Source organism: Panicum virgatum, chromosome 1N, assembly GCF_016808335.1.
Source record: "Panicum virgatum strain AP13 chromosome 1N, P.virgatum_v5, whole genome shotgun sequence".
In the NCBI taxonomy this organism is placed as follows: Eukaryota; Viridiplantae; Streptophyta; class Magnoliopsida; order Poales; family Poaceae; genus Panicum; species Panicum virgatum.
The window spans coordinates 2,705,667-2,733,508 of NC_053145.1; the positions used below are offsets into that span (position 1 = coordinate 2,705,667).

Sequence of the window (27,842 nt, forward strand, 5' to 3'; positions counted from 1 at the left end):
CGGTGATGACAACAAAGATATGTCAGCACAGGCCTCTGTTTTATGATGACATGAGCATTAACATGGTTAATAACATCAGGGTTAACATGCATGTAAAAGGAGCAGCAAACTGTGGCCACAATGTTTGATCACAAATCATTTCACATTTTCACTGCAATAAGAGAGGCATAAACATTCGACTACGATGTGTCATTAGCAGACAAACATTTCCCACATCACAAGAGTAGCGATAACACTGGGAATCCTTTTTACATGCATCACGCCCCAAACCCAACAGATGAACACAAGTATGAATTCTTGACGTCATCACACAACTTTGGCTTAACTACCTACTGGGAGCCATCCAATAAAGACTTAAGACGAAAGCTCCATCGTTGGTGCCATCTGCTGCTTCTGTTAGTTCTTCATGAAGTGAGGGTTCAGTAGCTTCGGGATCTCCAGCATCCCAACCTTGTCCCTCCCACCAAACAAGCTTTTCAGTGCGGCATCACAGTTGATCTCTTTTTTCTTCGCCGGGTTCTGCAAATCATTGAAAAACAATCTCAGTACAAGACACAAACTGTTTGAAGCAAACATCTATAGCACATTGGTATAATGAGGCAGACAGTGTAATCAAGCTACAGAGTACTCTGCAAACTAATATTAATATAGCAGCAATAAAGACTAACAGACCATACTCTAAATAGACTTATTCTGCAGCAATACAAGTGCAGAGCAAAATCATCATGCTTCAATACAGGAAAGCAGGTGTGTCACCACGGCTAAATATTCAGTAAAACAAATATCTCTGGTGCACACTATAACGCTACCATCAGAACATACAAAATGCACGGGACCTGCTACACAATAATACAGCAGCGGTAAGAACATTATGGCCTTGCAACACAGCTCAAAAATTATCGTGTATGTGCCCAGCTGCTAATTTTACAACAACACTACAAATTTGTCGAAGAATATGTGCTTCATTGCCTAACTTTTCATGTATAGATGAAATGAAGAATCGAAACTGAACTAGAAAAAAACGAACAGCAATGCACCCTGATCTGTTCTTTGTTAAAGGCTCAAAACACATAAAAATACAACCCCAATAACATTGGTAAAGTAGGCGACAGAGTAACAATATTAAGTTATGGGTGATTCTACAAAAGAATCATGAATTAGAGGACTGACTAGATCAGTACAAACACGAACTGGAGACTTGCTTATTGATAACGTAAGGAGGGCACAATGCCCACCCCAACTAGGTACCGCTGAGATCACCAAAGCTTCTGAAATAGAAAGGTTGACCTGAAACTTTTGGCATTCTCACGCACATTTGGATCCAAAAGCAAAAAAGGGTAAAAAAATGACAACCTTTACCAAGTACCTACCTATACCAAATGCGACATCACCATTATGTCCAATGGATTTCCCCTCTCCGAAACACTAACTTTGCCAATGGAATCGTTAGCCCAACCAAACCCTAACTTAGGGCCTGATTGGTTCAGTGCCAAAACTTGCCCTACCAAAATTTAGGCAGGCCAAATTGTGGGCATGCCAAAATTTTTTGGCCAAAACATGGGCAAGAATATTTGGTTAGCACTTGGTTGAGTGCCAAAATATGAAAGCCAAAATTTTGGCCACCAATTGGTTTGATGCCAAAATACCAATGCCAATATCCATGAATCAAGCTATGCTATAACTGATTAGAACATGCCATTTGCATTACTGCTGATATATTTACAAACTACACAAATGAGTTCATAATGTCCAGGCAGCTTCATCTAAGATCAACACAAAATAATATCCCTTGTGCTAAAGGATCGAGTACATTTTTCATTGATTACCTACAATAGTTCTCCGTAGCAAAAGTTACAGCAACATGCTCCTCCTGTCAACTGACAACACTTCCAAAATAATGCCATTTAATTGCATCTGGCCACCTAGAGCACGTCCAAAATACCACCAGCTTCAGCATCCGGGCCATATTCACTCAGAGGTACCATATTCACCTGCATACCCACCACTAGCACCATACTTGGCACCTAAGTAATCAGTGACCCAAGTTCCAAATGACTGACTGATCAGATGCAGCGTTCAAGTAGTTGCGCAAGTAAACCTGCTCCGGCTTGGAAAGGAAGGATGCAACAACAACCTTATCTCGTGCTGGGAAAGGTATATCCTCAATACGCTTCCAAAGATTAGCATAAGGATCTGCAGGTGCATGGCCATTTGATGCAACAGAATTGGCAAGCATGACAATACTTGCTGCAATTTTATCATTCTCTAATGCTTTGGCACATTTTGCTTCCTGCTTTCGAAGCCTTTTCATAGGCGATTTCATATTTTTGCGCTTCATACCATAACTGAAGCCAAGTCCAGGTGAAATGCTACGAGCAAAAGGGCCTTCAACTGGTGGACTGCACCGAGCGATAGTGTCAGAATCATTCTCACCATGTTCAGCAGTAAATGAATTGTCACTCCCTGATTCGGATGTATCATCTTCCGTGCCCAAAGTGTATTGGTCAAAACTGTAAGCCGCCAAGCTGACCAGGTGGCCAGGCAACAAAATCCCCCATCCGGCAGTCCCTCAAAATATACCAAATTCCCAGGTCTAGAAACGTAGCAGCTTACTACAGCTATGCGCCAAGAGATCAAAGGAGGAGAATTTCAGAGAAAATTACCTTAATCTTTGGACCAGCGGATCTAGCAGGAGTCGATTCAGTTTATGGATATTTTCGTCAGCACTTTGGTGCATCAGATCTGTAAACAGAGACTCATAGAAAGTTAGATCTACAAAATTGATGCCTGTCGTGGAGGAACACATGCTAGTTGGAGTAGATGGATCGATTGGGGAGGAGAGAGCACCAGATCAGCACAGATTCCCCCGGGTCCTCAGCTCATGAAAAGATTTTCCTATCCCATCTGTACTCGAGGTATGCCTTTTAATCTGCAACAGGAATGTGTGGGGGAAGTCTGGGGCTTTGTTGCTGAAGGCTGAGAACTGGGAAGTGGGAACTCGAGGAGAGGAGATGGCGGGCTCGTTGCGGCTGTGAGAGGAGGAGATGGTGGCGGGCTCGCTGTGGGTGTGAGAGGAGAGCGCCATCTTCTTTCAAAAAAGAGAGGAGAGCGCCAGTGACGGGAAGAGGGAGTCCAGCCGGGATAGCCAAAACGTTGGCGACTTGAACACCGCAGATTTGCCCAGAAAGTTCGGCGCGCCTACTTTTTGGTTTCAAACCAAGCGAGCGCCAATTTTATCGGTCCGCCCTTATTTTGGCGGGGCAAGTTTTGGCACTGATCCAATCAGGCCCTTAGAGCATCTCCAAGAGCTTTTCCAAAATCTACTCTCTAAATTATCATTTAGAGAGTCATTTGAGTGAAAATCGTTTTCCATATCTTTGTCTTTTCCAACAGCTCTTCTATATCTTATTTGTAGTCTAGAGAGTCATCCTTACTCTCCATCTTTGGCTAACATAAAATCCGGAATAGAGGATATCTATCTTTGGATATTCATTTGAAGAGCCTATTGGTCTATTGGAGGCTAATTTTTCATCAAAATCTCTATTCCTATAAATTAGAAAAGATATAAAGAGTCTCTTGGAGATGCTCTTAACCACACCAAAATGGATTTCTTCACCCTGAAATCCCAATCCCGGCCAATACAACCCAACAACATCCAGTATATCAGGAAACTAGAAGCAAAGACAACCCGATTAGCGGCCATCACAACGCCGTTTAAGGCGAAAAGCATACCTGGAGGCCGTTGGCCTTGATGTGGGCCCAGATGAGCTTGACAACCTGGGAGCGGGCGAGCTCGGGCGCGCCGCCGGCGAACCTGCTCAGCTCCTCGGAGACCGGCACCGGCTTCATGATCCCGCGCTTCTCCTTCGCCGCCGTCGCGTCGGCCTTGGTGACCTTTGGCGCCGCCGCTTTCTTCGCCCCCGCTGCCGCCGCCGCGCCCGGCGCCGGGGACATGAGGAACCTGGACCCGCGGAAAACCCTAGCTACCGCCGCCATCGCCGTGGGAATCCCTCTCTCTCCGCGCGCGCTCGCCCCGAGGATTTGGATGGATGGACTGAGGAGGCGAGGAGGGTTTGGGCCGGGGGGTTTTGTATTTGGGGCCCGGAGTGGACTGGGTGTTGCCGTGTGGGAGGGAGGAAAGCCGAGCACCTTTTGCATCTAAGACCTTGTGTTTCTTTTGATCCGCACTGGTTTATTTTGCAAACGGGTCTACCTGTTTGAATTGCTTGCACGATCATTTCACCCCCTCACTTATTTGTTCTGATATCAGTTTCTTTTGGCAAAAACATTTGCATTCAATTTGCCAGCCGTTTAGTGAGAGTGAGGCCAGGGAAAAAAAGGAAGAGACGCCAATGAATGTGGCACAAAATGGAGGCGAATACCACATATTCAACTGAGCAGCTTCTTTGCACAGCAAGGTTACAATTTTAACAACATTTGCTTTATCTGAAGAATTGCGTGCAACACACACTGTCATTATTTTGGTCGTTACAATTGGTACCAGAGATTACACATTTCCACTTAGCATAACAGATGCCCAGGTGTTTCTTCTTTTATAGCCAGCTAAGGTTGTTTCCAGCAAAGCCCCAATCAGGATGCGCAACTGCAAAATACGCACTCGTGAGCAACTATAGCGGCTTCCAGCGGGGTGCGGACACGGCCACGCAAAAAGGGGTCTGGCCCCGCAAGCACCGCATATTCATTCATTCTCTCTCCTTCGCGCAACCACGAGAAACCAACTACCGCTCTCTTCTCCAGCCCCGGACTCCTCTGCCCGTCGCGCCGAGGTTGTCTCCCCCGGCCAAGACTCGCCCCGAGCCCCCGATCTGGAGTCCAAGTCCAAATCCAAGAGGACACAGTGGGGGGGGGGGCGCAGGAGCATGTCAAGGAAGCCTGAAGCGGGGACGGCGCTCTGAATCCCAAGGCTCCTCTTCACCGGGGAGCGTCCGTTCTTCGCCGGTTCCGGCAACAACTATTGCAAGGTGAGTCATTTGATCTCGCTGGTCTGGATTAGTGGTATAGAGCTTGATCTGGAGGCGGATGAAGTGCATAGGGCAGTTTATATTTCCACCAGTGTGGGAAATTCGTCGATCCAGGGATTTGGGGGCACGGGGGGAGAACAACGATGTCCAGGGGCGGATACAGGCCTCTGGCCGCCCAACCATGGCCCGGGCTATGGCTTGGGTAGCTCCATGGTATGGCTTGCTGTGCTGGCTGCCTCCTTCCCATCCCAGTATCGAACGAGGTAGAATTTTATCAACCCTACCATGGGCCTGCATTCTGCAACTGGCTTGCGTGGGTCGTGGACAAAGAGTAAGAATGAATTATTTAGAGATGTCTGCACATGATATAATACCCGCGCTGATTGTTGTCTGTACCAACAATGGCAAGGCATAAGCCATTGCATATCCTCTGTATGAATATATTTCACGGTCCTGTATTTTCCTCCATATCAAGTTTTGACAGAGGATATGCATATGTGCGGGGGTTCAATGGAGAACTTGTGGCAAGGAATGGATAATGCTTCTCAGCCAATTGGTGAGGTGAATTACACCCATGGCATTGACATAGGTGAACCCTACATGTCAACCGAGCAGCAGCTTAACAACTTCCCTCCAGATGTATGGCATTGAAATTATGGTGAAGTGTCATTTAGAAAATCATTGTTGAATGTGTTAGCACTGACTATATTTTTTTGTCCCCATTTTTTAGGGGTCCCAAAACATGAACACTGCCGTGCCAGCACAACCTAGAGCCCCTGAAGGACGCAGGAAGGGTACTGCCAAACGTACAAAGAACTTCGCAACAAAGGAGGATGAATTTTTATGCTCGGCGTGGATTAATGTGAGCAAGGATCCTATTGTGGGAATCAACCAGCCAATCCGATCTTACTGGGCAAGGATAAAAGCTTACTACGATGAACACAGTAAAATTGATAGGTCCAACTCTGCCCTGCAACATAGATGGGCTGATATCCAGAAGGATACTTCAAGATTTTGTGGGTTCTACTCTGAGATTGAAAGGAAAAACCAGAGTGGCAAGAGCGAAAATGACAAGGTAAGGAACAACACTCTTTACATAAAATGAAACTATTCTTTGGAGTGTATAGAAGTGCTTAATCTGTTGGACTACATTACCACAAAATAAAAAAAAGTAAGGAGCACTAAATCATATTCCTTTCAGATTATAGTTGGGCTACATTTAATTTCTATCTGTACAACATGTCTTATTGTTTTAGCTTACCAGATGAATTGACAAAAATAGATCAAACCAAAAAGGATGATGTGTTCTTCCAGCAGATGCATTATTTGCCTTAAATTTTTATGCAATGTCCATGGTTGTTTGTGCAGGTCAAAGACGCCATCCAGATGTATGAGGGTATTATCGAAACCACTTTCAAGTTCATTCATTGTTGGTATATCTTACGCAATGAGATGAAATGGAACGAGTGGCTCGCTTCCATGTCTGCAAGCAACGGGATCCGCATGTACAACATGCTGAGGAAAACTTAGATCCCACGCTCCCTCCTCGAATTGCTAGGCCAGTTGGCAGGGACAAGGGCAAGAAGGCACGCAGCAGCACCGCTTCCTCATCTTCAGCTTGCCTTGAAGTGCTGCAAAAGATGTCCATGGACCGGAGCGCTTATGAAGAACGGGTTGAGGCCGCAAGCAACAAGGAGGCCAAGGACATAGCTTCTCGGTCTGATCGCAAACTAGCTCTACAGGAAGAGCAGCTGCAAATTCAGAAAGCGCAGGTGCAAATACAACAAGAGATGCTCCAACTCCAGAAGGAAGATCGGGAAGAACGGGTCATGAGCATGGATGTCGACAAGATGACACCGTGGGTTCGTGAATACTACATCAACAAACAGAAGAAGATCTCTGCGATGAGCTTCAGAGATCATGGTTCCAGTGGCCCTAGTAGGCAGTAGATGTAATTTTACCAGTTTCCGTATCAAACTATGTATTGAACTATGCATGGCTGGGATGGCTGGTAGATGTAATGGTATCAGTTTCTGTATCGGACTATGTGTTCAACTATGCATGGCTGGGATGACCAGTAGATGTAATTTTATCAGTTTCCGTATCGAACTGTGTTGAACTATGCATGGCTATATGTCAACCGAGTAATTTTGAAGGCCTGGCCACTCGTCTTGCTCCTGGAGCACGTTCGCACCCCCTCTGCTAGCTGCACGCGCTAGCACCGTCACCAAGGACGCCTCCTGCGATCTCAGGGACGAGGGTGAAGTCATTGTCGCGTCTAGCGGTCCTACTTCCTGTCCGCTCACGCCGGATCCATCAGATCAAAATGCAAGTACGTCTAGCGCCTGACTCGGAGCAAAATTGGACGTGCAGAGTCTAGTTCAACCTGATTTTCTTGTTAATTTCTCACAGCAATGGCCCAAGACCAAAACACAAAAATTAAAGAAGGATAGTAGAGCTACAAATTTTAGTGGGAGACCCAACCCAAAATCACAATGGTTTGGGAGATACAAAGCTCTAAAGTTTGATCGATTCAGTCAAATTCAGACCTTCAGAAAATTGTACGAATCTGGCACTCGATTTTTGTCCACATTTTTCACCCATGCTTGCGCCGAACAAGCTTGAAATGTTTGTACAAAAGCTACATATAGATAATAGGGCTGTAAATTATATTAGAAGACCTAGCCCAAAATCGAATTAGTTTGGGAGATACAGGACGATGAAAACAGATTGGTTCAGAGGTTCTTACCTAAGCGTCAGCTCACGCCGGAGGATGGCGTCCACGATCGGGAGGAGTCCGGAACAGCGTCGACGATCCCCGCCGCTCGCCTCCACTGCCCAGGACCGGGACCGCGCCTTCCAAGCGAAGCGACGGCAGGAAGACAAACCGTCTCGCGCCAAGGGATTGTTTCCACGCCTCCAGTGCCCAGGACCGGGACCGCGCCTTCCAAGCGAAGCGACGGCGGGAAGACAAACCGTCTCGCGCCAAGGGATTGTTTCCGCGCCCGCATGCGCTTTCTGCTGGAACGGACTCCGTATTCCCGCGACGTGGTGGTGGGCCCGGATGCGTATCGGTGCTGGTTTCCGCATCCGCAGCGGAAGAGCTGCTGGAAACAGACTAAGTGGTAAAAATATGGTCAGTTTCTTCCTCTTCCTATCTTCAATCCTTTGACCTTATTTCTTTCTAGTGTTACTCAAAAATGGGCAGATCAAGCGGCTTATTCTTTGGCATGTCTTCTGTGTCTCTTGAAGATGATGATAATGATAGCGCGGCCAAGGCCTTTGTCTGGGATTCTTTATCCATGTCCAAGAAGAAGCGATGCCTATCAACAGGGAGAATACACATGGGTTCAGAGTCAGCATCTAAGAGCGCTAAACCCCTGGCAAATGGATGATACATTATGGAAGGAAGGTGTTTACCATCGGGAATCTGATGTCAATTCTGGGTGAAAGGCAGTTGCTAGAATGTTCCCTTGCCGTACTGCAACAATCACCCGATCTTTCGAATACACTTCTTCCTGCCAAGCATATTGCTGGTCAGTTGAGAGAGGACAAGCAGACCTCATTAAGAATACAGAATTAAGAACTGCAACATTGCCAACACAAGTAACTTTGTTTCAATAAGAGGGAAAAAGGACTTAGCCAGAGCCAAAAATGTACAAACAGATGAAAGACATCTTATGCAGGCATGCAAGAAAATGCCACTGTAGCTGGAAAGTCCATTTATTGGATGCTTAACAGACCAGTAATGTCCTATAGACCTAAACTGACAAACAAAGACAAGTGAAAACAGTACTCATTAGTCCAACTTTCTGAATATTTGGGTTGCAATGAGTGAGAATAATAATCATCTCAGGCCTCGAAACCAACTCGTATGTCTAGAACTTAGGAGGACTACACAAGAAGGCAGAGTCTGCATGTAGAATCAGCAAGCTACACGTAAGTATCCCCACATCTGATTGGATCACAATCTTGTAATTGTTTTCCCAAATATGGCCATTGTCACTGCTCATTCAAGGACTAAAGGCAACTATGAACATGAGGAGAAATAATGAACATTCATCCTAAAAAGCCAGTCTACTTGAAAGACACCAGAACTCAAAATTTGCAGACCATTGCAGTATTATAGTCAAGAAAGCAATATGCAAACCTCAGCACCCTCCCCAGATGATATTATAATGCTTGGTCTGTTAGCAGGAACAGGGCAATCAGCCAATATTTCAACATCTGAACCTACTTCCAATATAGCAGGTGCCCGTATAAATACACCACGGCATGTATCATTCCCTCCTTCCTTCTCAGCGAGCTTTGGCACAGAAAGCTCTGTCTCAAAGCTTTGGAGCTGCAAGAGAAATAGTCTGCAATCAAACATGATGTTCACATTTGTATTTATTTAAGAACCTTTCAGCATGCACAACTCAATAAATCTGTCCATCAAACAGACAACTTGCCCTCCCAAAAAAGTTACGGTGGACAGTACAATCTAGTCCTCCGACAAGTTCCTGGCCCCCTGTTTTTTGCCCTGCAAGTAACGGTATTAAATTGCCATGACAATCTATTAACTGGTTTCTAAAAACAGAGCAATTATAAATTGGTGACCCACGAACCTACTGCTTTGTTTGCAAGAAAGATAAGCCCAGCACAGGTTCCCCAGACAGGCTTTCCACCACTGACAAACTCTCGAAGTGCAGGAAACTGCAAAGCAGATGGAAGTGAGTTTTGCAAACTACAAGCAAATATGCAGGTATTCAATATACAATCTCAGGCTTGAAGTAGTTAAGGAAGTGCAAATGCAATAAAGGAAGTGGCACTCTCCAGTAAAACTATTAACTGGGAAATTATCTCACGGGAACATGAAGTGGCCACCAGCACATGAAACTATCTGCTGACTGAGAAGCCAAAAGCAGAAAAAATTTCCATAATGGGAGGCAACCAGTATTGGACCATAAAATTCCTCACACAGAAAGGAGGGGCAAAAGGATACCCACACTTTCTATTTAGGAAACTTTAAAGTAAATCGGAAAAATAATGGAAAAAGGAAAAATCGCACTAGTCTCTCTTTCTTTTGTTTTTCTTTTCTTGTTGTTTCTTTTGTGACCAATACAAGGAACCACTATTTCCCTGACAAATTGAGAAAAACCTGCATGCATTGTGAGATAATAACAGTATTTAACCTAGCCAGACCAAAAAACGAATTGCTCAGCATTGTGTCAATCAATTTCAAAAAAGTGCAGCCTATAACTCGTACTAAAAGAAATTGCACCCAGAACATCGTCCTTTCAACAATCATGTTCTGAAATTGTGCTTTTCCATCCAATCTCAATCATCCACCAACACTGCAGAAGCATGATTCATTTCCAACTCCATCATCAGCTTACTAACAAAGGCAGAAGCACATCAGCAGAGCACACACCCAACTCATCAACCAATCCTGGGATTTCGCCAATCAACCAAGTCACGAGCGATGTTATCGACGAAGCAATCAACCACAAAGAAGAAAGAGGCAAAGGAGGAGAGCAGAAGCAAACCGACCCACCCACCAGGTTGTGGCAGTTGGCGAGCTTGGCCATGGTGGTGCTCTCGCCGCCGGGGATAATGAGGGAGTCGAGGCCGAGGAGCTGCTCCGGCTTTCGCACCTCCACGCCCCTCACCGCGATCCTCCGCAGCGCTGCACACCCACACAGAGACCAGCGGAATCAACGACACGAACCATCCACAAGCAGCACGACGAACAGAGGAAGTCGGATTCCGTACCGGCCAGGTGCTCGTTGTAGGAGCCCTGCAGCGCGAGGACGCCCACCACCGCCATTGCCCTCCCCTCTCCTCCTCCGCCTCGGGACGCGCGGTCTGGTGGGGCCAGACAGAGGCGGCTGGTGGTGGAGTGGTGGTGGGCTGGTGGCTGGTGACGTCACGGGGCGCGGAATGGGAGGGGTGGGAAGGGAGGAAGAAGCCGCACGTCGCCGAGGCGGCGGCGGCCACGCGGGGATAGGCGGACGAGTAAATTCTTCGAATGCCATCAAAATTTTAGACAATTATTTGAATGCCATCAAAATTTAGGTGATTCCTTCATTGTCACTAAAATTTTACTCTCATCCCCTCAGTGTCATTCCGTGAGTGAGGTGTTAGATTGACCGTTAGATGGGAGGAAAAAGACATTACTACCCTTGTAAGATATGAGATGAAATATTTATAGTACCCTTGTATGGGGAACCCTTGTAAGATATATATATATCCCTACTGATGACAAAAAAATTTTATAGGAAGCATCATACACAGTATATATATAAACAATTAGTCAAAGCAACGATTAGTCAAAGCGTTGAGGTCCTCGAGGTAGGAGCTGAGGTCCTCGAGCGAGTTGTACTCGGAGCTCTTGATGCTCTCGATGCCGCGGGCGATGGCCAGCAGGCTCTCGATCTGCTGGAAGTTCTCCAGCTCGGCGAGCGCCCCCCCTGTGCTTCTGCTTATTGGTTGGCTGCGACGAGGAGGAGGACTCGGCGGCGTGGCTCGACCGCGGCGTCAGCAGCGGCGACGGCGGCAGGCTCCCCGACGCCGGCATCAGCGCGTCCTCCGGGAAGAGCTCGGCGGAGGGCACACTCAGCAGGTGGGAGAGGCCGGCGTCGTGGTCGGCGGCGGCGTTGGGGAAGGAGGACCCGTCGGACTCAGACGACGAGCTCGCCCGCTCGCCGGAGAAGCCGCGCGACTCGAAGGAGGCGAGCACGCGGTCGAGCACCTCGGCGACGCGGAGCAGGCGCTGGTCGGCGGTGTGGCCCTTGGCGTCGCAGCGGTCGGCTAGCGTGCACACGACGAAGTGGCCCTCGGCGTGTGCCATGGGGATCTCGAAGTCGCAGATGCGGCAGATCATCCGCGGCTTGCCGTCGACGATGATCTGCTGCGCCTCCGGGTACTGGGACGGGACGGCCTCGAGGTTCGCCGCGGCGGCGCCGCCCGCCAGGCATGCCAGCCCATCGGGGTGGATGCTCGCCGCGTCCACGCGCTCCACGATCTCGTCCACGCTCGCCTTGCCCTGCTGCCGGATGATGATGGGCTGCTGCTTCTTCTCGTCGGCGGCGGTGGCCTTGGTGGTGTCGGCGCCGCCGGCGTTCTTCTTCTCGGCCGGGGAAGGCAGCTTCTTCCAGGACGCCATCTTGCCGGACGACGGGGAGTGCTGGTCAGCAGCCGCCGGCGAGGAGAAGAGGGTGAGGTGCTTGTGCTCCAGCATCCGGCGCCTGATGAGGCGCTCCTTGAGCTCGGTGAGGCTGGAGGTGCTCTTGCGGCCGAGGGGGTCCCCGCCGGGGAAGAGGCCGAGGTCGCTGAGCTGGTGCAGGCCGAGCACGTGGTGCCCGCCCTCGTCGGCGGCGAGCTCCTTGCGGAACTGGAGCAGGCGCGTGCAGCGCGTGAGGATGAAGAGGATGCGGGTGTGGGCCTGCTTGGGGAAGCCGGCGGGGAGCTCCTGGCGGCGGTCGTCGAGGCCCTGCACGATGCCCTCGCAGCGCGCCCACAGCTCCTCGGGGCTCATCTCCGCGCACCGCTGCGCCGCCACCAGCAGGTCCTCCAGCGCGAGGCGGCGCTCCTCGTCCGGCTCGTCGCCCCGCTCCAGCGAGCCGATGAGGTCCCCCGCGAACACGCCCAGCTCGCTGTCCACCTCCTCCTTGAGCCGGACAAACTTGGTGCGGATGGCGCCGATCAGCTCCTCAGGGCCGCCGCCGCCGCCGCCGCGCACCATCTTGCTGCGCATGGCCCCCGGGGCGGCGTCGCTTAGCTCGTGCAAGAAGATGGGGGGGGGGGGGGCGGGGCGGGGGCGGGTGCCCAGTCAGTTCGACTAGGGTTCGTGGAGGTAGAAAGGGAAGAAAAATATCGCGCGGATCAGAGTTTAACGATCATGTGCAGTATTTTGATGGTTGTTGCTCAAAATCTAACGGGAATGGTATTGAGGGGATGAGACTAAAATTTTAGTGGCAATGAAAGGATCATCTAAATTTTAAAGGCATTCAAGAAATTGGTTAAAATTTTGATGGCATTCAAAGAATTTACTCTAGGCGGACACCCCCCGGAAACGTTTCGGAGCACGTGCCACTGTCACAGAAAAAAAAAGCTATTTGAGGCAGGCCACGGCCGCTCGTGGCCGTCCGATCGGCGGAGAGCCGTGCGCCGACGTCGGCGGGGAGATCGACGCCGTCCGTTCAGGCCGGGGCCCACGGCTGCGGGCACGGTGTCGAACCAGCGGGCCGGAGTGACTTGCAGGCCAGATCCTATTCTGGGCCGAGCGGGGTCACCTGGGCCGGGCCACCAAACCGTTCCCCTCCTGGTCTGCCTGGCGCCGATCCTGGCCGGAGGAAAGGGATCCGACGGCCAGAAACACACAGGGGCGGACGGTATTTCATTTACCGTCCACCCCCTGGTGGGTGTTTGGTTTACCGTCCCGTGCCGGCGTGGCTGCGAATGTGCTGGCGCGGTAAAAATTAAGCATCCGAGAGTGTGTGGCTAGCTCCAAATTTTGTACAGCACGCGGTAAAACAAGAAATGAAAATTACGGCATGCATTGTTACTGCCACTAATTAGTAGTAATAATTAACAAACTGCAGTGTCAAAAGGGGGCCTGCTTAGTAGGTTGATCGATCTCAGCAAGCATTAGCAGCGATCTCATGAGCCATGTTCGATGAGCATGTTCGAGCTAGCTGCTCGTCACAGCTCGGTGTGCAGGATGGGCGCCGGCATCGTCCCGGCCACGGCCTTCCCCTTGCCGTCGTCGTCGTCGGGGCGGTGGTCGGGCGCGCCGCCGCAGGTGCTGCTGCGGAGGCAGTCGGCGGCGGGGCTGACGCGGCCGTAGTCGAAGCCGATGGCGCAGTTGCAGACGGTCTGCACCTCGCCGCCCCCGCCGTCGCCGCCGCTGCGGCGCAGGTTGATGTCGCGGAGCACGATGTCGGTGCAGGGCGCGGCGTCGCTGCAGGCGAACCGGATCGCCTCGGCGCGCCGGGAGGTGCCGCTGATGTTGAGGTACGCCACGTTGGCGACCTGCACGCCGGAGGAGGTGCTGCTCCGGCAGGGACCCGCCCGGGCGTCGCAGTAGAACTGGTCGATGACGATGGGGTGGTCCACGTCGTCGACGGCCACGTTGGAGAAGCGCACGTTCCGGACGTAGCCGGCGCCGCCCTGCCACGTCTTGATCCGCACCCCGTTCTGCGCCCGGCTGATCCGCGCCGTGTCCAGCGCCACGTTCTCCACCGCCGCGAACGTCCCGTCCTTCCCCAGGCTCCCGATGCTGCCGCCGCCGCCATGGCCAGGCATCAGTAAGCCGTCGCAGCTCAAGACAGACAGCCATGGACATGAAAAATCGATGAGCACCTGATGCCGTGGCCCGGGCCGCAGTCGATGTTCTTCATGCGGATGTTGAAGCTGGCGTTGACGATGGAGATGCAGTCGTCGCCGGTGCCGATGCGGCAGTTCTGGATGGTGACGGCGGTGGACTCGGCGACGTGGATGCCGTCGGTGTTGGGGCTGTCCTCCGGCGCCTCGATGCGGACCCCGGCGAGGCGCACGTTCCGGGACCGGTACACCGTCAGGTGCATCTGCTGCGCGTTCTGCACGCGCAGGCCCTTCACCCGCACGCCCCGGGACGAGTCGATCGTCACGGCCGTGGGGGCAGCCTTGCACGGCTGCAGGAGAACGAGCAAAGAAATGGCGGCGGATCAGTCAGACGAAGTCAGTGACATGATCGAAGCAGCAATGGAGATTGCTCTGAACGATTTGCCACGGTCGGATCAGCGAGGCGCTGCACGCACGTTGGACTTGTTGATCTTGCAGGAGTTGGCCCACCACTTGGAGCCGGAGCCGTCGATGACGCCGCCGCCCTGGATGCGGGCGCCGGCGAGCCCCGAGAAGAGCAGCCACAGCCGCGGGCTCCGGGGGTCCCACTCCGACGGCTCCTCCGGCGCCACGATCGTCCCCTGGATCTGCAAGCCAACGAATCACTGCGACTACTTGTTCTCTAGTTAAAACACATGAGTATTGGTCATCGCCTCATCACCTGGATGATCATCTTGGCCTTGCACGGCCCCATGAAGGTGATGGCGCCGACCTTGTAGCGGCGGCCGGCGGGCACCAAGAACACCGCGTTGTCCAGCGAGCACGCCGTCTTCCACGCGCTCGAGAAGGCCTGACAACACCAAAGCCGCCGTCGCCATGAGCATCAGCTAACCAACCGACGACGCTCAATCGAACCCGTTCGCGGACGACGCATGTTCACTCGCTCGTAAATTGTTCAGAAAAACTTTGAAAAACAGAAACCGAGGAAGAAATGGATGCAGGTCATATCCCCATTTCTTGACAACACGGGCGAAGGATGGGGATCATCGAGGGATGAAGCTAAGCAACCGCCGGAGAGGGGCCGCCGGGGGGAGCATCTGGAGGCGTCGCCATCAGACGATCACCCCGTTCTTGATTGGCAAAGGTCATCATCTCACGTACAAAGTGTGCGCCTCCTGAAATCGTAACGTCTGGGATGCTATCTATCCTCCATGCCACTGTCACTGACAGTAACATGTCATAGCTAGTATAGTATAACCCTACGTTTCCAAGTAAAGCAACTGATCGATCTACCACGCGTCTAGTCTTCTTTTGTTTGACTGGTCGGTTTGCGAGAGGTGATTTAAAATCATTCAGACAAATATGAAGCTAAAACAATGCACATGTAAACCAATTCGGGCAGAAGAAGAAAGCAACATTTTACTGATCCTAAAAGCAACTGATCTAGCGTCGCAAATTTTGTTTGACTCGTAATATCATTGAGACAGATTAAGAAAGCTATGAGGCTACAGATTTGGGCTTGTTATTTACAAAAGAAGAAAGGGTTGCGTGTTTGTTCAACCTTGGCCTCAGCTTTCAGTTATAGGTGATGACACATGTCTTGGACGCACTAGCTAGCATCATCGTACAAGTAGGGGTGGTAAAGGGCCCAACATTTTGAACTAGAAAATCTAAGGATCGGGCCCTAAAAGGGCCGGGCTCTAAACATATGTATTTTTGAACTAAAAATTTTAAGGGCTTTATTGGGCTGTGAAGAGGTCATTAGGGCCATGACCCATTACCACCCCTACGTACAAGACATACTTATGTACCCATCTAGGCCTCATCATTGGAATACACATCACGAAATGGATACACTTCATGATCTCCTTTCTCGAAGAAATGTATGAGACTTGTAAGCAAATGTACATGGATTATTGCAGATAATCCAATCTCTTTTTTTCTCTGTATTATTATGACTCATGATCAATTCCAACTTGTATGCAAGTTGGTGGCATTCTCAATGGAGAAAGGTACGCGCGTTGAACTTTTGGGGTAAAAAAAAAAAGATGGAAGCAAAGGTGAAATCTACTCGAAACGCTTCTGAAAAGTTTTGTTACTGTGGAGTGTCACCGAGCTCCGAGCTTCACCACTCCCACGCAAGCAAGCGTGATGGAATCGCGCCGGACGCTACGATTCGTTAGCGAGCGGTGCTTAGATCGATGCAGAGATGATTAGCGGCTGCAGCGGAGACGGCGAGCTCACCTCGGTGTCGTCGGCGTCGCCGTCCCCCGCCGCGCCGAAGGTGTCGACGTTCACCACGTTCCTGCAGGTCGCCGGCCGCTCCGTCCCCTTCCCCCACGCCATGACGTGGCCCTCCTCCGCCTCATCGTCGTCGTCCTCCTCCTCATCCCACTTGAAGAAATCCTCCTCCTGGCCATCAGCTTCTCCACCTCCGTCTGTCGTCCACAGCCTAAGGAACCTCTCCCCGTCCTCACCTCCTGCGCCGCCGCCGCCGCTCGCCGCCGCCCTCGCCACGGCGACGAACGACAAAGCCACCAGCACCAAGAGCAGCGTCGCCCGCATGCCGCCTCTCCTCCCTGCCCCCATTGCACGCCCCGTGGTTGATCGTCCTATAGCTTCTGCAGCTGCGGCCCGCGTAGGAGGCGGCCCGGTTTATAGCAGAGAGCCGGGGAGGCAGCTGTCGAGCTGATGAGCTGTGCGCAGCGGAGAGAGAGGCGATCGATCGAGTGGGAGGAAGAAAGAGGACGAGGAGGACTTGAAGTGCAAGTGAATGATAAAATGCGCGTGCGACAGAGGAAGGTGTGGTTTATGCTTTACTCATCCTCTGGAAAAGAAAAGAAAAGAAAAGGAAAAAAACAAAAGGAAGACGGTCCCTCCTTTTCCCTTGGCATTTTCTCATCATTTTTGCGTTGTCCATTTCTACCAATCTACTTATTCGCAAAACGTAATTCCTTGTAAGGCAATGCTAATAGTTTGTATGTATGCTACGAGTATTTGGCGACCTCCATGGCAGTGGCAGACCTAGCGCCCAGCCACCCAGGGCACTGGTCCGGGCTCACCTAGGAGCAGCACCTGCACAAGCTCTATGGCAACGAATACCATGGATATAAGTTTAGGATAAATAGCTGGGGACAACTATTGTGGTCCGGCTCCAAAAAAAATTCTGGGTCCGCCAGGGAACCAAGCATGTGGGAATGGCCGTTTGGCGCAAGGTCGTCCGGGGCAGTTTCGGTTGGCTTTCTACGAATGGTGATGGCCTACGGCATGCGTATTGTTCCAGGGATCCCGCGAACCGAAAATGCTGGCGAAAGCCTGCTAGTTACTACCGAGCGGACGACATGTTTGGTAAAATCCGCGCACGTTTCCCGAAAAAAAATATCATATGCATGGAGTACTAAATGAAGTCTATTTGTAAAACCTTTTTATGGATAAGTGTAACTTTTCGAGACGAATCTAATGACGGTAATTAGTTGATGATTTGCTACATTGATGCCACAGTAACCATCCTCTAATCGCGTGATCAAAGATCTCATTAGATTCGTCTCGCGATTTACACAGGGTTGTGGAGGTGGTTTTATAATTAGACTTCGTTTACTACTCTAAATTAGATGTCAAAGTAGGGTGAAAAAATTTTCACCCTACAACCAAACACGGCCGTTCTGTTCATTGATTGCGGATCCACCATGGGACTGCACTGCCGCGGGCCACGGCTCCAGGTGGATCCTCGCCATGGATCGCCGCGGCTCTTCGTTGGTCCCCATACTCAATAACCGCAAAGGATAAAAACATGAGGTGTTGTAAAAGACAACCGATGATTTTCGTGCAAGATCAAAATACATACTAAATTCTCTTCAAAAACGAGAGACCGAGATCAAATTAAATTCCCACAAAATTTCGCCCGTTCGAGCTGAATTCAAACCACCGTTCGATAGAGCATCCAGCCACACAAGCCACGGTTCAGGATGCTGGCTCTCTGGTGTGGCAGCAGGGCATGGATGGTTCAGATACGGCGAGGCTACGCATCGCCGTCCAGGTGCCGGTACAGGCCAGGCGCTACCTTGAGATGCACTCTACCTTTCCGCTCGCACAGGGAGCCATGGCTGGGTCTGCCTGCCCCCGCCAGCGGCCACATTGCATTGCTTGTGGTGCTGAGCTTGCTCATGCTCCACACATTGTTCCTTCCTGCTGCAACTGCAATCCAACATAGCACGATTCTTCTCAACAGTCGCCGCCATGATTTTTCTTTTCTTTTTGAGGGAAACAACGGTGCTATATGCAAAATCCTTTTTATATACCTCCCACATGCTCATAAGTAAAACCAGATAGTAGAAGGGGATGCAGTGTAGAATGCACATGGATTGCAAGATGCAAACCTGAACCCTTTTTACCTTCTGAAAACCCAAGCAGGTGAGGTGACCTTACACCCGGACCGAGTCCAGAACTTCTCAAGAAAAAAAAAACATGCTAACATGTGCACCACTGTTGGAACAGGCTTACCATCTAGTTACTGTATATGCTTGTCCAGTGCCCTTCGACGTACATAGGATTCTTGTCAGGACATGTTGATCTCAACACTGCCGCTCTTAGGGAACCGGCAGACAGGGCACACATCGGAGACCCTCTCACAATCTACGCACAGGCAGAGGTGGCGGCACGGCATCACCAGCACTGACGCTTCCTTCCCGCCGCACCACCTGCAGGCCCCCAGCCCGACGGTTGCCGTCGTGCTCCGGCCTCCAAGGAGGCTGGACTGGAAGAAGCCCCTGGATGCTCCAGCATTGGGGTTCTGGCTGGAGGCTGCATTGTCCTCCTCACTGTCGCCAGAGCCTTCCCTTGTCAGATTGGTGTTTTGCGCCACCACTTCCATCAGCCTGCTCTTGAGGCTGTTGGCGACCGACTGGTTGTACAGAGCAGCTGACTGCCACGACTGGACTTCCAGGGCAACTTGCCTTATCTGCTCATTCAGTTCCTTGCTCTTCCTGTTCATGGCCTCCGCCTCCAGTTCCTTCTCCCTCAGCTTCTTTCCTACCGCTCGTTCAAGGTTTGCTAGGAAAGATATCATCCGCCGCTGGTTCACCTCTTTCATCTGCCTGCCGATTTGCTCAGCCTGTGGGGAAAAGGAGACACAAAGTGAGAGTGTGTTACCAGCAGAGATCAGTTGAATCCAAACACAATCAGAAACTTTAATGGTTCAAAGGCATATAACTTAACATAGAAGCAAGTGATATATCACATTAGACCTTAACATAGAGAGGCAAGCATATAACTTAACAGAAGGCCAATCAACGCATCTAACAATGTATCTATCAATGCTCTACCTACAAGCCTTCGCTGAAACTACAACAGGATATCTGGATAAATCAACCATTCGAACATGGAACTGCACGTGTTTCCATGATGGAATTACCAGGGAAAAAATTGTTAAACAAGTACTACTAGGTTCATTTTATCCTTACTGCCCCATAAACGCCACATCTAGGATTCGAATATGAATGAAAATGCATTGAATATTACCTGAAGTCTTAAGTAATAGCTAATCTCTTTGTTTTCTTTGTCAATTTCAGCCATAAGATCGTCAACAAGAGATGTCGTGGTAGGCAACGAGGACATGCTACCACTACCAGATGTGATAGACGAATTGTGCTCATCATCCTCATAGGACAGCCTTAAACCGGTTGATACAGCACTTGCACGTGCCAATTGATCAGCATCCTGTTGATGATAGTTGTTCAAGGACATCTGAAGCTTCAGCTGCTTCTCATTCCCTGTATCAATGTTTGGGTTCCTTGCTTGGTTCAGAACACAAAGGTGGTTGTTTCCAGTGTAATCAATATAACCAGAAGGACCAACCGCAGTAACTGCATTGAGATTAAACAAAGATCAATCAGGAGAAAAAATGGATGGAAGTTAAGTGATGTGGCAAGAAGAGATAGTTAAGTTATCCAGTTTTTTCATTGGAGCTATAGATGGTAATGTGTAGGCCTATGGTAAAGCAGTACAGCACCACGAAAAGATAGCGCCATGATAATAAATGATGACTACTAGCATGCAGGGTGTTTTGTTGTTAAAATTGTCAAAATGGCTCTGATCGACACTTCTATGAGATGAAATTGTACTTGCATTACAGACATTACTAGATGGTACTGGCATAACTGAATGAAAACGCAGGAGTGATGGAAAATAGTGGTTACAAATGTCGATGGCCCAAGTATGCTGCCCTATCGTTCTTGTAACAAATTTTTTAAGGAACTGTAGAACTAGTGCACCAATAGTGGCTCCATCTAGGCAAATACAAGTTACCCACAAATTTGTTCAGGCCCTGGCCAGAACCCAATTAAATCGGCATAACCTCCGCTAACAAATCTGCTAGTAAATAAATGGTTCATAGCCTCCGCTATCAAATCTGCTAGTAAATAAATATGGTTTGACTCGGGAAAAATCACTCAACGATGAGTAAGCAGACGCGTTATCCATCTTACCCGCGGGGCTTCCAAACAGCTGCAGCTGCAGGGGCGCGGACTTGGCATTAAACAGGAACTGGCTCTGGTTCTGGGTCTGAATCGGATCCTCCATGGCGGCAGAGGGGTGCGAGGAGCCCAGGTGGGCGCCCAACCGGAACGCCTCCCCGTCCATTACGCTCGTCTCCTGCGACGAACGCACGCGCTGCGGATGTAAGTCGCAGAAATCCCAGACCTCCAATCGCCACGCACGCGGGTAGCAAGGCAAGCAACAACGGATTTATTGCCGCAACAAAAAACAAAATCACCCCGTACCAGGAGGAGCCCGCAGCAGATTATTCCCGAGACGCCGCCGCCGACCTCCGATTGGGCGCAAATCCGCGCCGCTCAAGTGGAACCGAACCCTCGCCGATCCGATCGCGACGATCCCCTGATCGAAGAACGCGCACAAAAAAAAAAACAGGAGCCGAGAATCCGCAATGCGATTTGGGGCCGCCGCGGGCGGAGGCGGCGGGATTGGGTCCGGGAAGACGGGAAGGAGACGACGCACCGGAGCCGATTCGCCGCCGATGTGCCCGGTGTCGGCGCGGGCGGATGGGTTGGGGGATTTGGATTGGGGACTCCGCCGCCGCGGCGCGAGCGCGGTAGAGAGAGCGTTGGGAATTCCGCGATTTATTGCCGTTTTTTAATTCCGGCGTCGCGTGGCCGAGCGATTTTAAAGCGCACAAGTAATGGGAGGAGGAAGGAAAGGAAATGGGTGCAGGGCGAGGAGAGGGGAGGAGAGCCCCCCTCCAAGTCTCCAACCGGTTGCCACGCACGCCCCCGAGCCACGTCACCAGGCCCACCACAACGAATTTCTGTTTGCCAAAATACTCCCTTAACTTTGATCAATAGGTTAAATTCATCTTTTAACTTAATTTTGTTCAGAGGATCAAGTTCATACTTCACTTTTTAGATAGACCAATATAGTCTCTCAATTTTTATTTTCTGGATCAAATTTGTTCTTATGCTGATATTATACTCCATAATAACATGAGATTCATACAAAAAAAATTCTTTCCCCTTAACTCCATCCTCTTCTAAATCCGGCAACATTTAATTGCCGATGGAATTTTGTGGGACATTGCAAGTGTTTAATTTGGAATATAGAATTTTATCTACCAATGCTTTGTATTGTGTTGTGGACGCATAAAGAATAAAATTAAAGCAACTTGTTGCATAACTACGTATCATCATATCAAATATTGATGAAATTTGAGCGAAACGGTGAACAATAGTGGAAATTGAGGGAAAAAATAAGGGTCAAATGATTTTTTTTACATTTATCTCATGTTAATATCTTCATAAGGACTAGTTTGACCCAAAATGAAAATCAAATAACTGTAATAGCCTATTTAAAAGTTGAGAGACGAACTTGTAAGAGTAAAGTTAAGGAATTGAAATGTCTATTTTGTCTTTCTCTTCAGCCGGTAGCTGGGCCGGCCCACTACTAAAGAACCGGACCGGAGTGATAGGCCGGTAACGTGTATCTGGATCCAAATTGCAGAAGCAACAACTTCTCTACGCGGCCCGTTTGGCCCGGTGGGACCGTTCACACGGGGCGGTGCTTGATCTCCGTATTTGGACCCAACTTGTGCAAGAAACAACTTCTCTCCCTCGACGGAAGGAAGAGGGAGCGACGATGGATGCATGATGCATGGACGCGAGATCCATGTGAGCAGGAACTGGAAGACGCGCGACTTCCCTGAACTAGAGGTGAACAGTAAGCAAGGAACGCGTTCTTTTTTTTTTTCACGCGGCCTCCGGCCATTGCAACAGAAGCAGCTAGGCAGCCGCCGGATGCAGGGCCAGCGGTTTCACCGTACCGCGAGGCTTGCTTCCTTGATCCAAGCTGCAACCGCCTGGTCCGTCTCTTCAGGCTAGCCGGATTTCAGCAGAGGAACCGGGATGAGAAAGAGCAATGCATGTACAGCAGCTAGCACAGCACAGTGCCACTACAACACAAACCACCCTCTGGCAACGGATAGCTCGGAACGGAACACTATAGCGTTGCAAGCCCTTTGCCGTAGCAACGCTAAACCACGATGCCCCTTGACCACGTCAGAGAAAAAAAAAATCGGGGCTAAATTCTGGCCCACACATCGTCCTTTGTATTTTTTATTTATTTTCTAAATCTGTTCAGTAGGTTCCTATCTCTATATGTACCATATGCGGCAACCACCACTGCTCCAAAATAGATCGAAGGGGCGGACTGCCTAGGGTTGCGCTGTAGTAGATCAACACTGCGATTGCGCCGCCGTCCATGTTGAGGCCGCTCCCCTAGCGTGAGTTTTCCGTCCAGTCTGATATGTGGTGCTCCATTATGGTATGGTTGCTCATCTACGTCATGGCCTGTTGATTTCCCCTGATCTCCCATGTCTCTCTCACCGCTTGGTTCCTGGTGATTAAAGGATTGCATCAACACAACAGCATTGATTCACGGAAATTAACCATGTGCGATGGCTTTAGATGGTAAAATTTTGTGTTCTTTTCCTTAATTTATTTTGATCGCACCACAACTCCGGTCTGATCTACACTGCTTTGATTAGATCCAATAGAGCAGTCGTGCAACTGTGGTGCCAAGGTGGAGTTGTTGATTTTGACGAGGATGATGCCTGCTGCTTTAATCATCCCATATTTGTCTTTCTCCCCTTGCCCTCTCGGATCATCCCAATATGTTGACGGCAACCTCTTAATGTTGCAGCTTCTGCTATCATTTCTTCTTTTAAAATTTTGACCTTAACTTGGATAGGAGTGGATAGTTGGAGTCGCTTTATCTCCTGTGCAAGATATCCACCGTGGTGGTGTCCCTGACAGATTCTCAGCCTTTGCTTTTTTTTTTCTCAGGTAATTACGTACACACATCCTGGTATGATTGTTTAGAATATTCAATCCCTCAAGCACTGAAGAATATTTTTTACAAAAAAATTGCTTGATTCGTCTTGGCAAATATCAGTATTTTTCTAAGAGTCCTCTAATTATGATTTCTTTGTTATGTAAATCTGGAATTCAGACTCTTGCAAGATCAATATGACTATCAGAAACAAGAATGATCGATATGTCTGACAAACAACATCAGATATCTATAACCATCTTACTTCTTTGCAAATATTTATTTTTCAGAAATCTCGTGAGTCGTTGGTATCAGTTATTCTTGAAAGGCAGATCAAGCAAGGTAAATTAATTTTGATCAAGTAGTTAGAAGATTGATCTATCCCTAGTCTTGTCCCAAAAATACTAGAACATAATTACCCTGTACAGTACAGTACAATTTAAATAACCTGATACAAATTTGTTGGCATATTTTCAGAACTAGTTTTTACCCAATTGCTTATATTCGCGTACTATTTTTTCCATACAGGATTGATCAAGTGGATATATCTTCTATTCTTGCTGAGTTCCTGGTTTATATTGAAGGTCAAGATGGTTTCACTTGAAGTTTTGAAGGTGCTGGAGCGTAGGAAATTCAATCATGCTTGTAGGAAAAAAGCACATTGCAAGGGATATTAGATATTACGCATGTGTTTGTCATGCTATTGAGATTAGGAAAATAGTGGACGATCCAAGCGAGCGCATTCCATGATAAATTAGTCATATACATTTGATTTTTGTTTTTTCTGTTTGATAAATTAGTCATAGATGATCCTTGTAACTGAAATTATATGTATCTAATAAGATTATTTCAATTTCAGTGGACATGTTCAATGTTTTATAATTTTGGAATGAATACACTATTTAGGATTGTCTTGTTCCTGTGGAAAAAGCTATGGTGTATATGAAAACTCTGGTTTTTTAGTCACCAACGCATAAGATGTGTTGCAAATATGTGTTGTAAAGCTTGCAACACTTTTTAGCACTAGTTACCAACACATGTGTATATGTTGCCATAGACCCTTGCAACGCCACCTATTGCAACGCATATATAATGCGTTGGTACAGACCTTTGCAACATTTATTTTTAGTTCTAGCAACACATATATGCGTTGCTAAAGGGGTGTTTCTCTTGTAGTGTGCGTAGCTGTAGATTGGGAAATGAAAACCAGAGCCGGAAAAGCACCGCGACGTGAGAGAACGTGGTTCCCGTGTGCCTAGCTTGCTGGAGCACACGGAACTCATCGATCTGCATGCGCTGCGGCCTGCGGCCCGGGGGGGGGGGGGGGGGGGGGGTTCACGCGAAGCGCGCTGCGGGCTGCGGCACGCGGCGACTAGCAGCGGCAGAAGGAGGAGTGGAGCTGCTGGTACTACTAGTGTGACGATGCCTATATTGCTACGGGCAGCTTGCGGCGGACGCTAGCTAGCTCACAAGATTGTGGTGTGGCCGTGTGGCCGGCCGGCTCCCCTTAGCTTGCTGCCCCCACTAGCTCGGCCCTCATCCTCAACCACCAGCAGCCTGCAGATGATATAGCTGCATGCTGCTACGAGGTCGTCGTCGTCGTCGTCGTCGTCCCTAGCTCTCGACCGCCGTCGTGAAGGTTGGGCACTTGTCGATCAACTGACTGGACCACCGTACCACCGGTAATCATCAGTTGATCATCATCGGATTCGGTTTCATTCATGAGTGGATCCTCGTCGATCATCATCAGACGAACTCCTCAGGTTGATCATCAAGCTGTTTCCCTCCTCCACCGGGTCTTCTTCTCCATCGACGACCGGCAGCTGGTGGATCAGATCGTCGCTCGGGCGGCGATCAGTATGAAGTCCGAGATACTGCCTGCAGGTACGTCTGCGCACTGCTCCTCCTCCGATCCGTCATCTGTCCCCTTTGCAGTTTAAACTATTTGACTGAAAAAAGATGCGTGTGCTGTCTGTTCTCGATCAGTTTGGTTGGATCTTTCAAAATCTCTTGCGCTAGTACTATGTACATACGTGCTTGTCATCTTTGATCGATCCTTTTCGAGTTTCGGTGATTTGTGATTTGATTCCCGAGGCTCGATTGCATGCGGAGTATTGTTAGTTTCGTTTCTTTTTTTTTTCCTGAATTTTTGAAGTAATGGTAGTCAAAAACGTCTTGCTTGTCATGGCCATCTCAGAGCCAAGTCGGTCAGGCAGGCCGTGTCAAGTAAAGGTCGTCATGACTAGACCGGGCCGGTTCGTTTCATTGACTGATGAGTGCTCAGTGGTCAAGTAATGCTGTGGCCTATTTTTAGGAAAAAAATAACTGCTTATATGCTGTGGCTGGGCTCAATCTCCCATCAGTGTTTTCTTCATTCTCTTGAGGGCTTTGAAAGTAACCCAGCCCACACGACGAGCCTAGCTAGCTAGTAGGAGGCCTGCCACCCAGGCAATAAGGTAAGAGTAAGCCCGCTAAGTTGACAGACCCCCACAGGTGAGATGGTCTTGCGTGAGAGCCCAAGTTATTACTGCAATTGGGCCTTATCACAGATGGGCCTTTTTAAGTTACTGCAATTGGTCCCTTACCAAAACCATTATTAATTAATTAAACCCTCATCATCCTCTCAAAAAAAAACCCTCATCAAGAAAAAGGACGTCCAAAGCAGGCAGTACCACGCGATAAAATACAGATAGCAATACAAGTGTATGGCTACTAACCTCCTCTGCAATGGTGTGAAGCACATGGTATCTACTTTAAGGTGAGGGTAAAAAAAAAAAGCTGCCCCTGAGCCAGTAGCATCATGCATCTCGGCCGGATATGACTTTCCTCGAGGAAAAACATCCCTGCGCGCAGTGGGTGGCATGGCAGGCAGCGTCGACGCTGCTGGCCGTGCCCGCGGCTGCTGCGGGCAAGCATGGCGTACGTTGGACGGTGGGAGTAGTGCATGCATCGTGCATGACAGACACGTCGGATGGCACGTTGTTAACGTGGATGACACGTCGAGTGAGACGTCGAGTGAGAGAGTGTGTGTGAGTGTGAGTGCGCGAGCTTTGTATCCATCAGGGCAGTCCCAATGTAGACAACACTCGTAGAGTCTAAGTCTTAAAGACTCAATCACAAGAAACTATACTTCTCAATGCAAAGTGTGTTACTTTGGTTTATATGGCCTACTTGTATCTCTCACATTTATTCTTGATTTGTGTGAAGACTTGGAGTCTAAATAAGATTTAGAGTCTTGGTTTTTCTCCATCTATCTTCAATAAATATACTACCACATCAGCAAAACACAATAAATAGGAGGCTTAGACTCTACGAGTGGAGTCTGCATTGGGACTGACCTGCAGCTGATGATGCTACCTTTTCCGGTACGTCTTGCTGCTCGAAACTTGGTTTGGAGTAATTTAAGCCGCCAGGTCACCAAAAGCACTACTGGTCATTCGGATGTGCTCTGATTCCGAGAGATTCATACCGTGGACTGGACTGAAACGACGAACCCCGTCGTCGAACGGAATCTACGTACGACCCTGCTCGGCAACGGGTGCTACCTTACAAACGAGTTGAAACCCCAATGCACTCACTCAACAAAGAATCAAAGATAGAGAGAATATATACATACTTTTTTGAAGTAAAAAAGAGAATATATCCATACTTATACTATACCCCATTCGGTCCCGTCACCCAACTTGTCTGTGTACGCTTTATCAAGCTAGCTAGCTCGCGCCCGGATGCGAAAGCAGCTCCGAAGAGCCGCCCGATTTAGCCGGCCGGATCGTGGCCTCATCCTCGGCCGCGAGCTCCAGGCTCCGGCCCGGCGGCGACCCAGCATCGGGCCGGGAGCAATCCGCCCTGGCGGTCTGGCGGATGATGAGCAGAGCACAAGGCTCCGTTGTTCGCCTGGGCGGTGGCCGGCTGGCGAGTGCCCAACGCGAGCACCCACAGCAGTGCAGCACAGCACGCGGCGGCGTCTTTCTTTGCGAGACTTGCATTGGTCCAGTCCTCCTCCTTTGCTCCCTCTCCATGCGCTTGGGCGGGCACGCACGCACGGCAGTGGCGTGGATAGCCGCGTTTGTCTCTTCCGCGCGCGGAGAATCTCTGGGGCGACGCCATGGGCCATGGCAGCCCCAGTTGCCAGGCATCCTCTCTACCCTCCTCCCTCGTGCCCGTGCTCCCTCCTTTTTCAACATCGGGGGAAGAGAAGGCTTCCAAGTACAGCGCTCTCAC

General features: G+C 49.5%; 6 protein-coding genes and 2 long non-coding RNA genes across 9 annotated transcripts; 3 read left to right on the top strand and 5 right to left on the bottom strand.

Moving 5' to 3' along the window:
* Positions 1–112: 112 nt before the first annotated feature.
* On the bottom strand, positions 113–4,123 carry LOC120654555 (protein TRI1-like). Its single transcript, XM_039932122.1, has 2 exons — positions 3,733–4,123; positions 113–519 (listed from the first exon to the last, which is right to left on the bottom strand). The coding sequence occupies exons 1-2, from the start codon at positions 3,994–3,996 to the stop codon at positions 397–399; spliced, it is 387 nt and encodes a 128-aa protein (XP_039788056.1). The 5' UTR covers positions 3,997–4,123; the 3' UTR covers positions 113–396.
* A 185-nt stretch (positions 4,124–4,308) lies between these two features.
* On the top strand, positions 4,309–8,210 carry LOC120654556. Its single transcript, XR_005667102.1, has 2 exons — positions 4,309–4,568; positions 8,106–8,210. It is a non-coding gene; the product is annotated as an uncharacterized LOC120654556 (long non-coding RNA).
* Positions 4,396–10,972, bottom strand: LOC120654552 (probable pyridoxal 5'-phosphate synthase subunit PDX2). Its single transcript, XM_039932120.1, has 8 exons — positions 10,737–10,972; positions 10,523–10,650; positions 9,590–9,677; positions 9,435–9,504; positions 9,133–9,328; positions 8,403–8,500; positions 8,106–8,305; positions 4,396–4,568 (listed from the first exon to the last, which is right to left on the bottom strand). The coding sequence occupies exons 1-7, from the start codon at positions 10,789–10,791 to the stop codon at positions 8,173–8,175; spliced, it is 768 nt and encodes a 255-aa protein (XP_039788054.1). The 5' UTR covers positions 10,792–10,972; the 3' UTR covers positions 4,396–4,568; positions 8,106–8,172.
* Positions 4,637–6,915, top strand: LOC120654554 (glutathione S-transferase T3-like). Its single transcript, XM_039932121.1, has 4 exons — positions 4,637–4,982; positions 5,486–5,621; positions 5,713–6,057; positions 6,351–6,915. The coding sequence occupies exons 2-4, from the start codon at positions 5,493–5,495 to the stop codon at positions 6,510–6,512; spliced, it is 636 nt and encodes a 211-aa protein (XP_039788055.1). The 5' UTR covers positions 4,637–4,982; positions 5,486–5,492; the 3' UTR covers positions 6,513–6,915.
* A 287-nt stretch (positions 10,973–11,259) lies between the features above and the next one.
* LOC120654294 (probable serine/threonine protein kinase IRE) lies at positions 11,260–12,720 on the bottom strand. The gene has a single exon (XM_039931799.1). The coding sequence runs from the start codon at positions 12,718–12,720 to the stop codon at positions 11,290–11,292; it is 1,431 nt and encodes a 476-aa protein (XP_039787733.1). The 3' UTR covers positions 11,260–11,289.
* A 717-nt stretch (positions 12,721–13,437) lies between these two features.
* Positions 13,438–17,080, bottom strand: LOC120654557 (probable polygalacturonase At1g80170). The gene is made up of 5 exons (XM_039932124.1): positions 16,533–17,080; positions 15,010–15,138; positions 14,765–14,935; positions 14,328–14,638; positions 13,438–14,244 (listed from the first exon to the last, which is right to left on the bottom strand). Exons 1-5 carry the CDS (start codon positions 16,875–16,877, stop codon positions 13,668–13,670), a joined length of 1,533 nt encoding a protein of 510 aa, XP_039788058.1. The 5' UTR covers positions 16,878–17,080; the 3' UTR covers positions 13,438–13,667.
* A 1,554-nt stretch (positions 17,081–18,634) lies between these two features.
* Positions 18,635–21,477, bottom strand: LOC120654558 (BOI-related E3 ubiquitin-protein ligase 1-like). Of its 2 annotated transcripts, XM_039932126.1 has the most exons (5): positions 21,300–21,477; positions 21,065–21,179; positions 20,771–20,936; positions 19,806–20,149; positions 18,635–19,398 (listed from the first exon to the last, which is right to left on the bottom strand). In XM_039932126.1, the coding sequence occupies exons 3-5, from the start codon at positions 20,922–20,924 to the stop codon at positions 18,844–18,846; spliced, it is 1,053 nt and encodes a 350-aa protein (XP_039788060.1). In that variant the 5' UTR covers positions 20,925–20,936; positions 21,065–21,179; positions 21,300–21,477; the 3' UTR covers positions 18,635–18,843. The 2 variants fall into 2 exon arrangements, with proteins under 2 accessions (XP_039788060.1, XP_039788059.1); XM_039932125.1 differs by having other exon boundaries at positions 21,065–21,477.
* Positions 21,478–23,109: 1,632 nt separating this feature from the next.
* Positions 23,110–23,585, top strand: LOC120653897. The gene is made up of 2 exons (XR_005666889.1): positions 23,110–23,260; positions 23,338–23,585. It is a non-coding gene; the product is annotated as an uncharacterized LOC120653897 (long non-coding RNA).
* Positions 23,586–27,842: the final 4,257 nt, after the last annotated feature.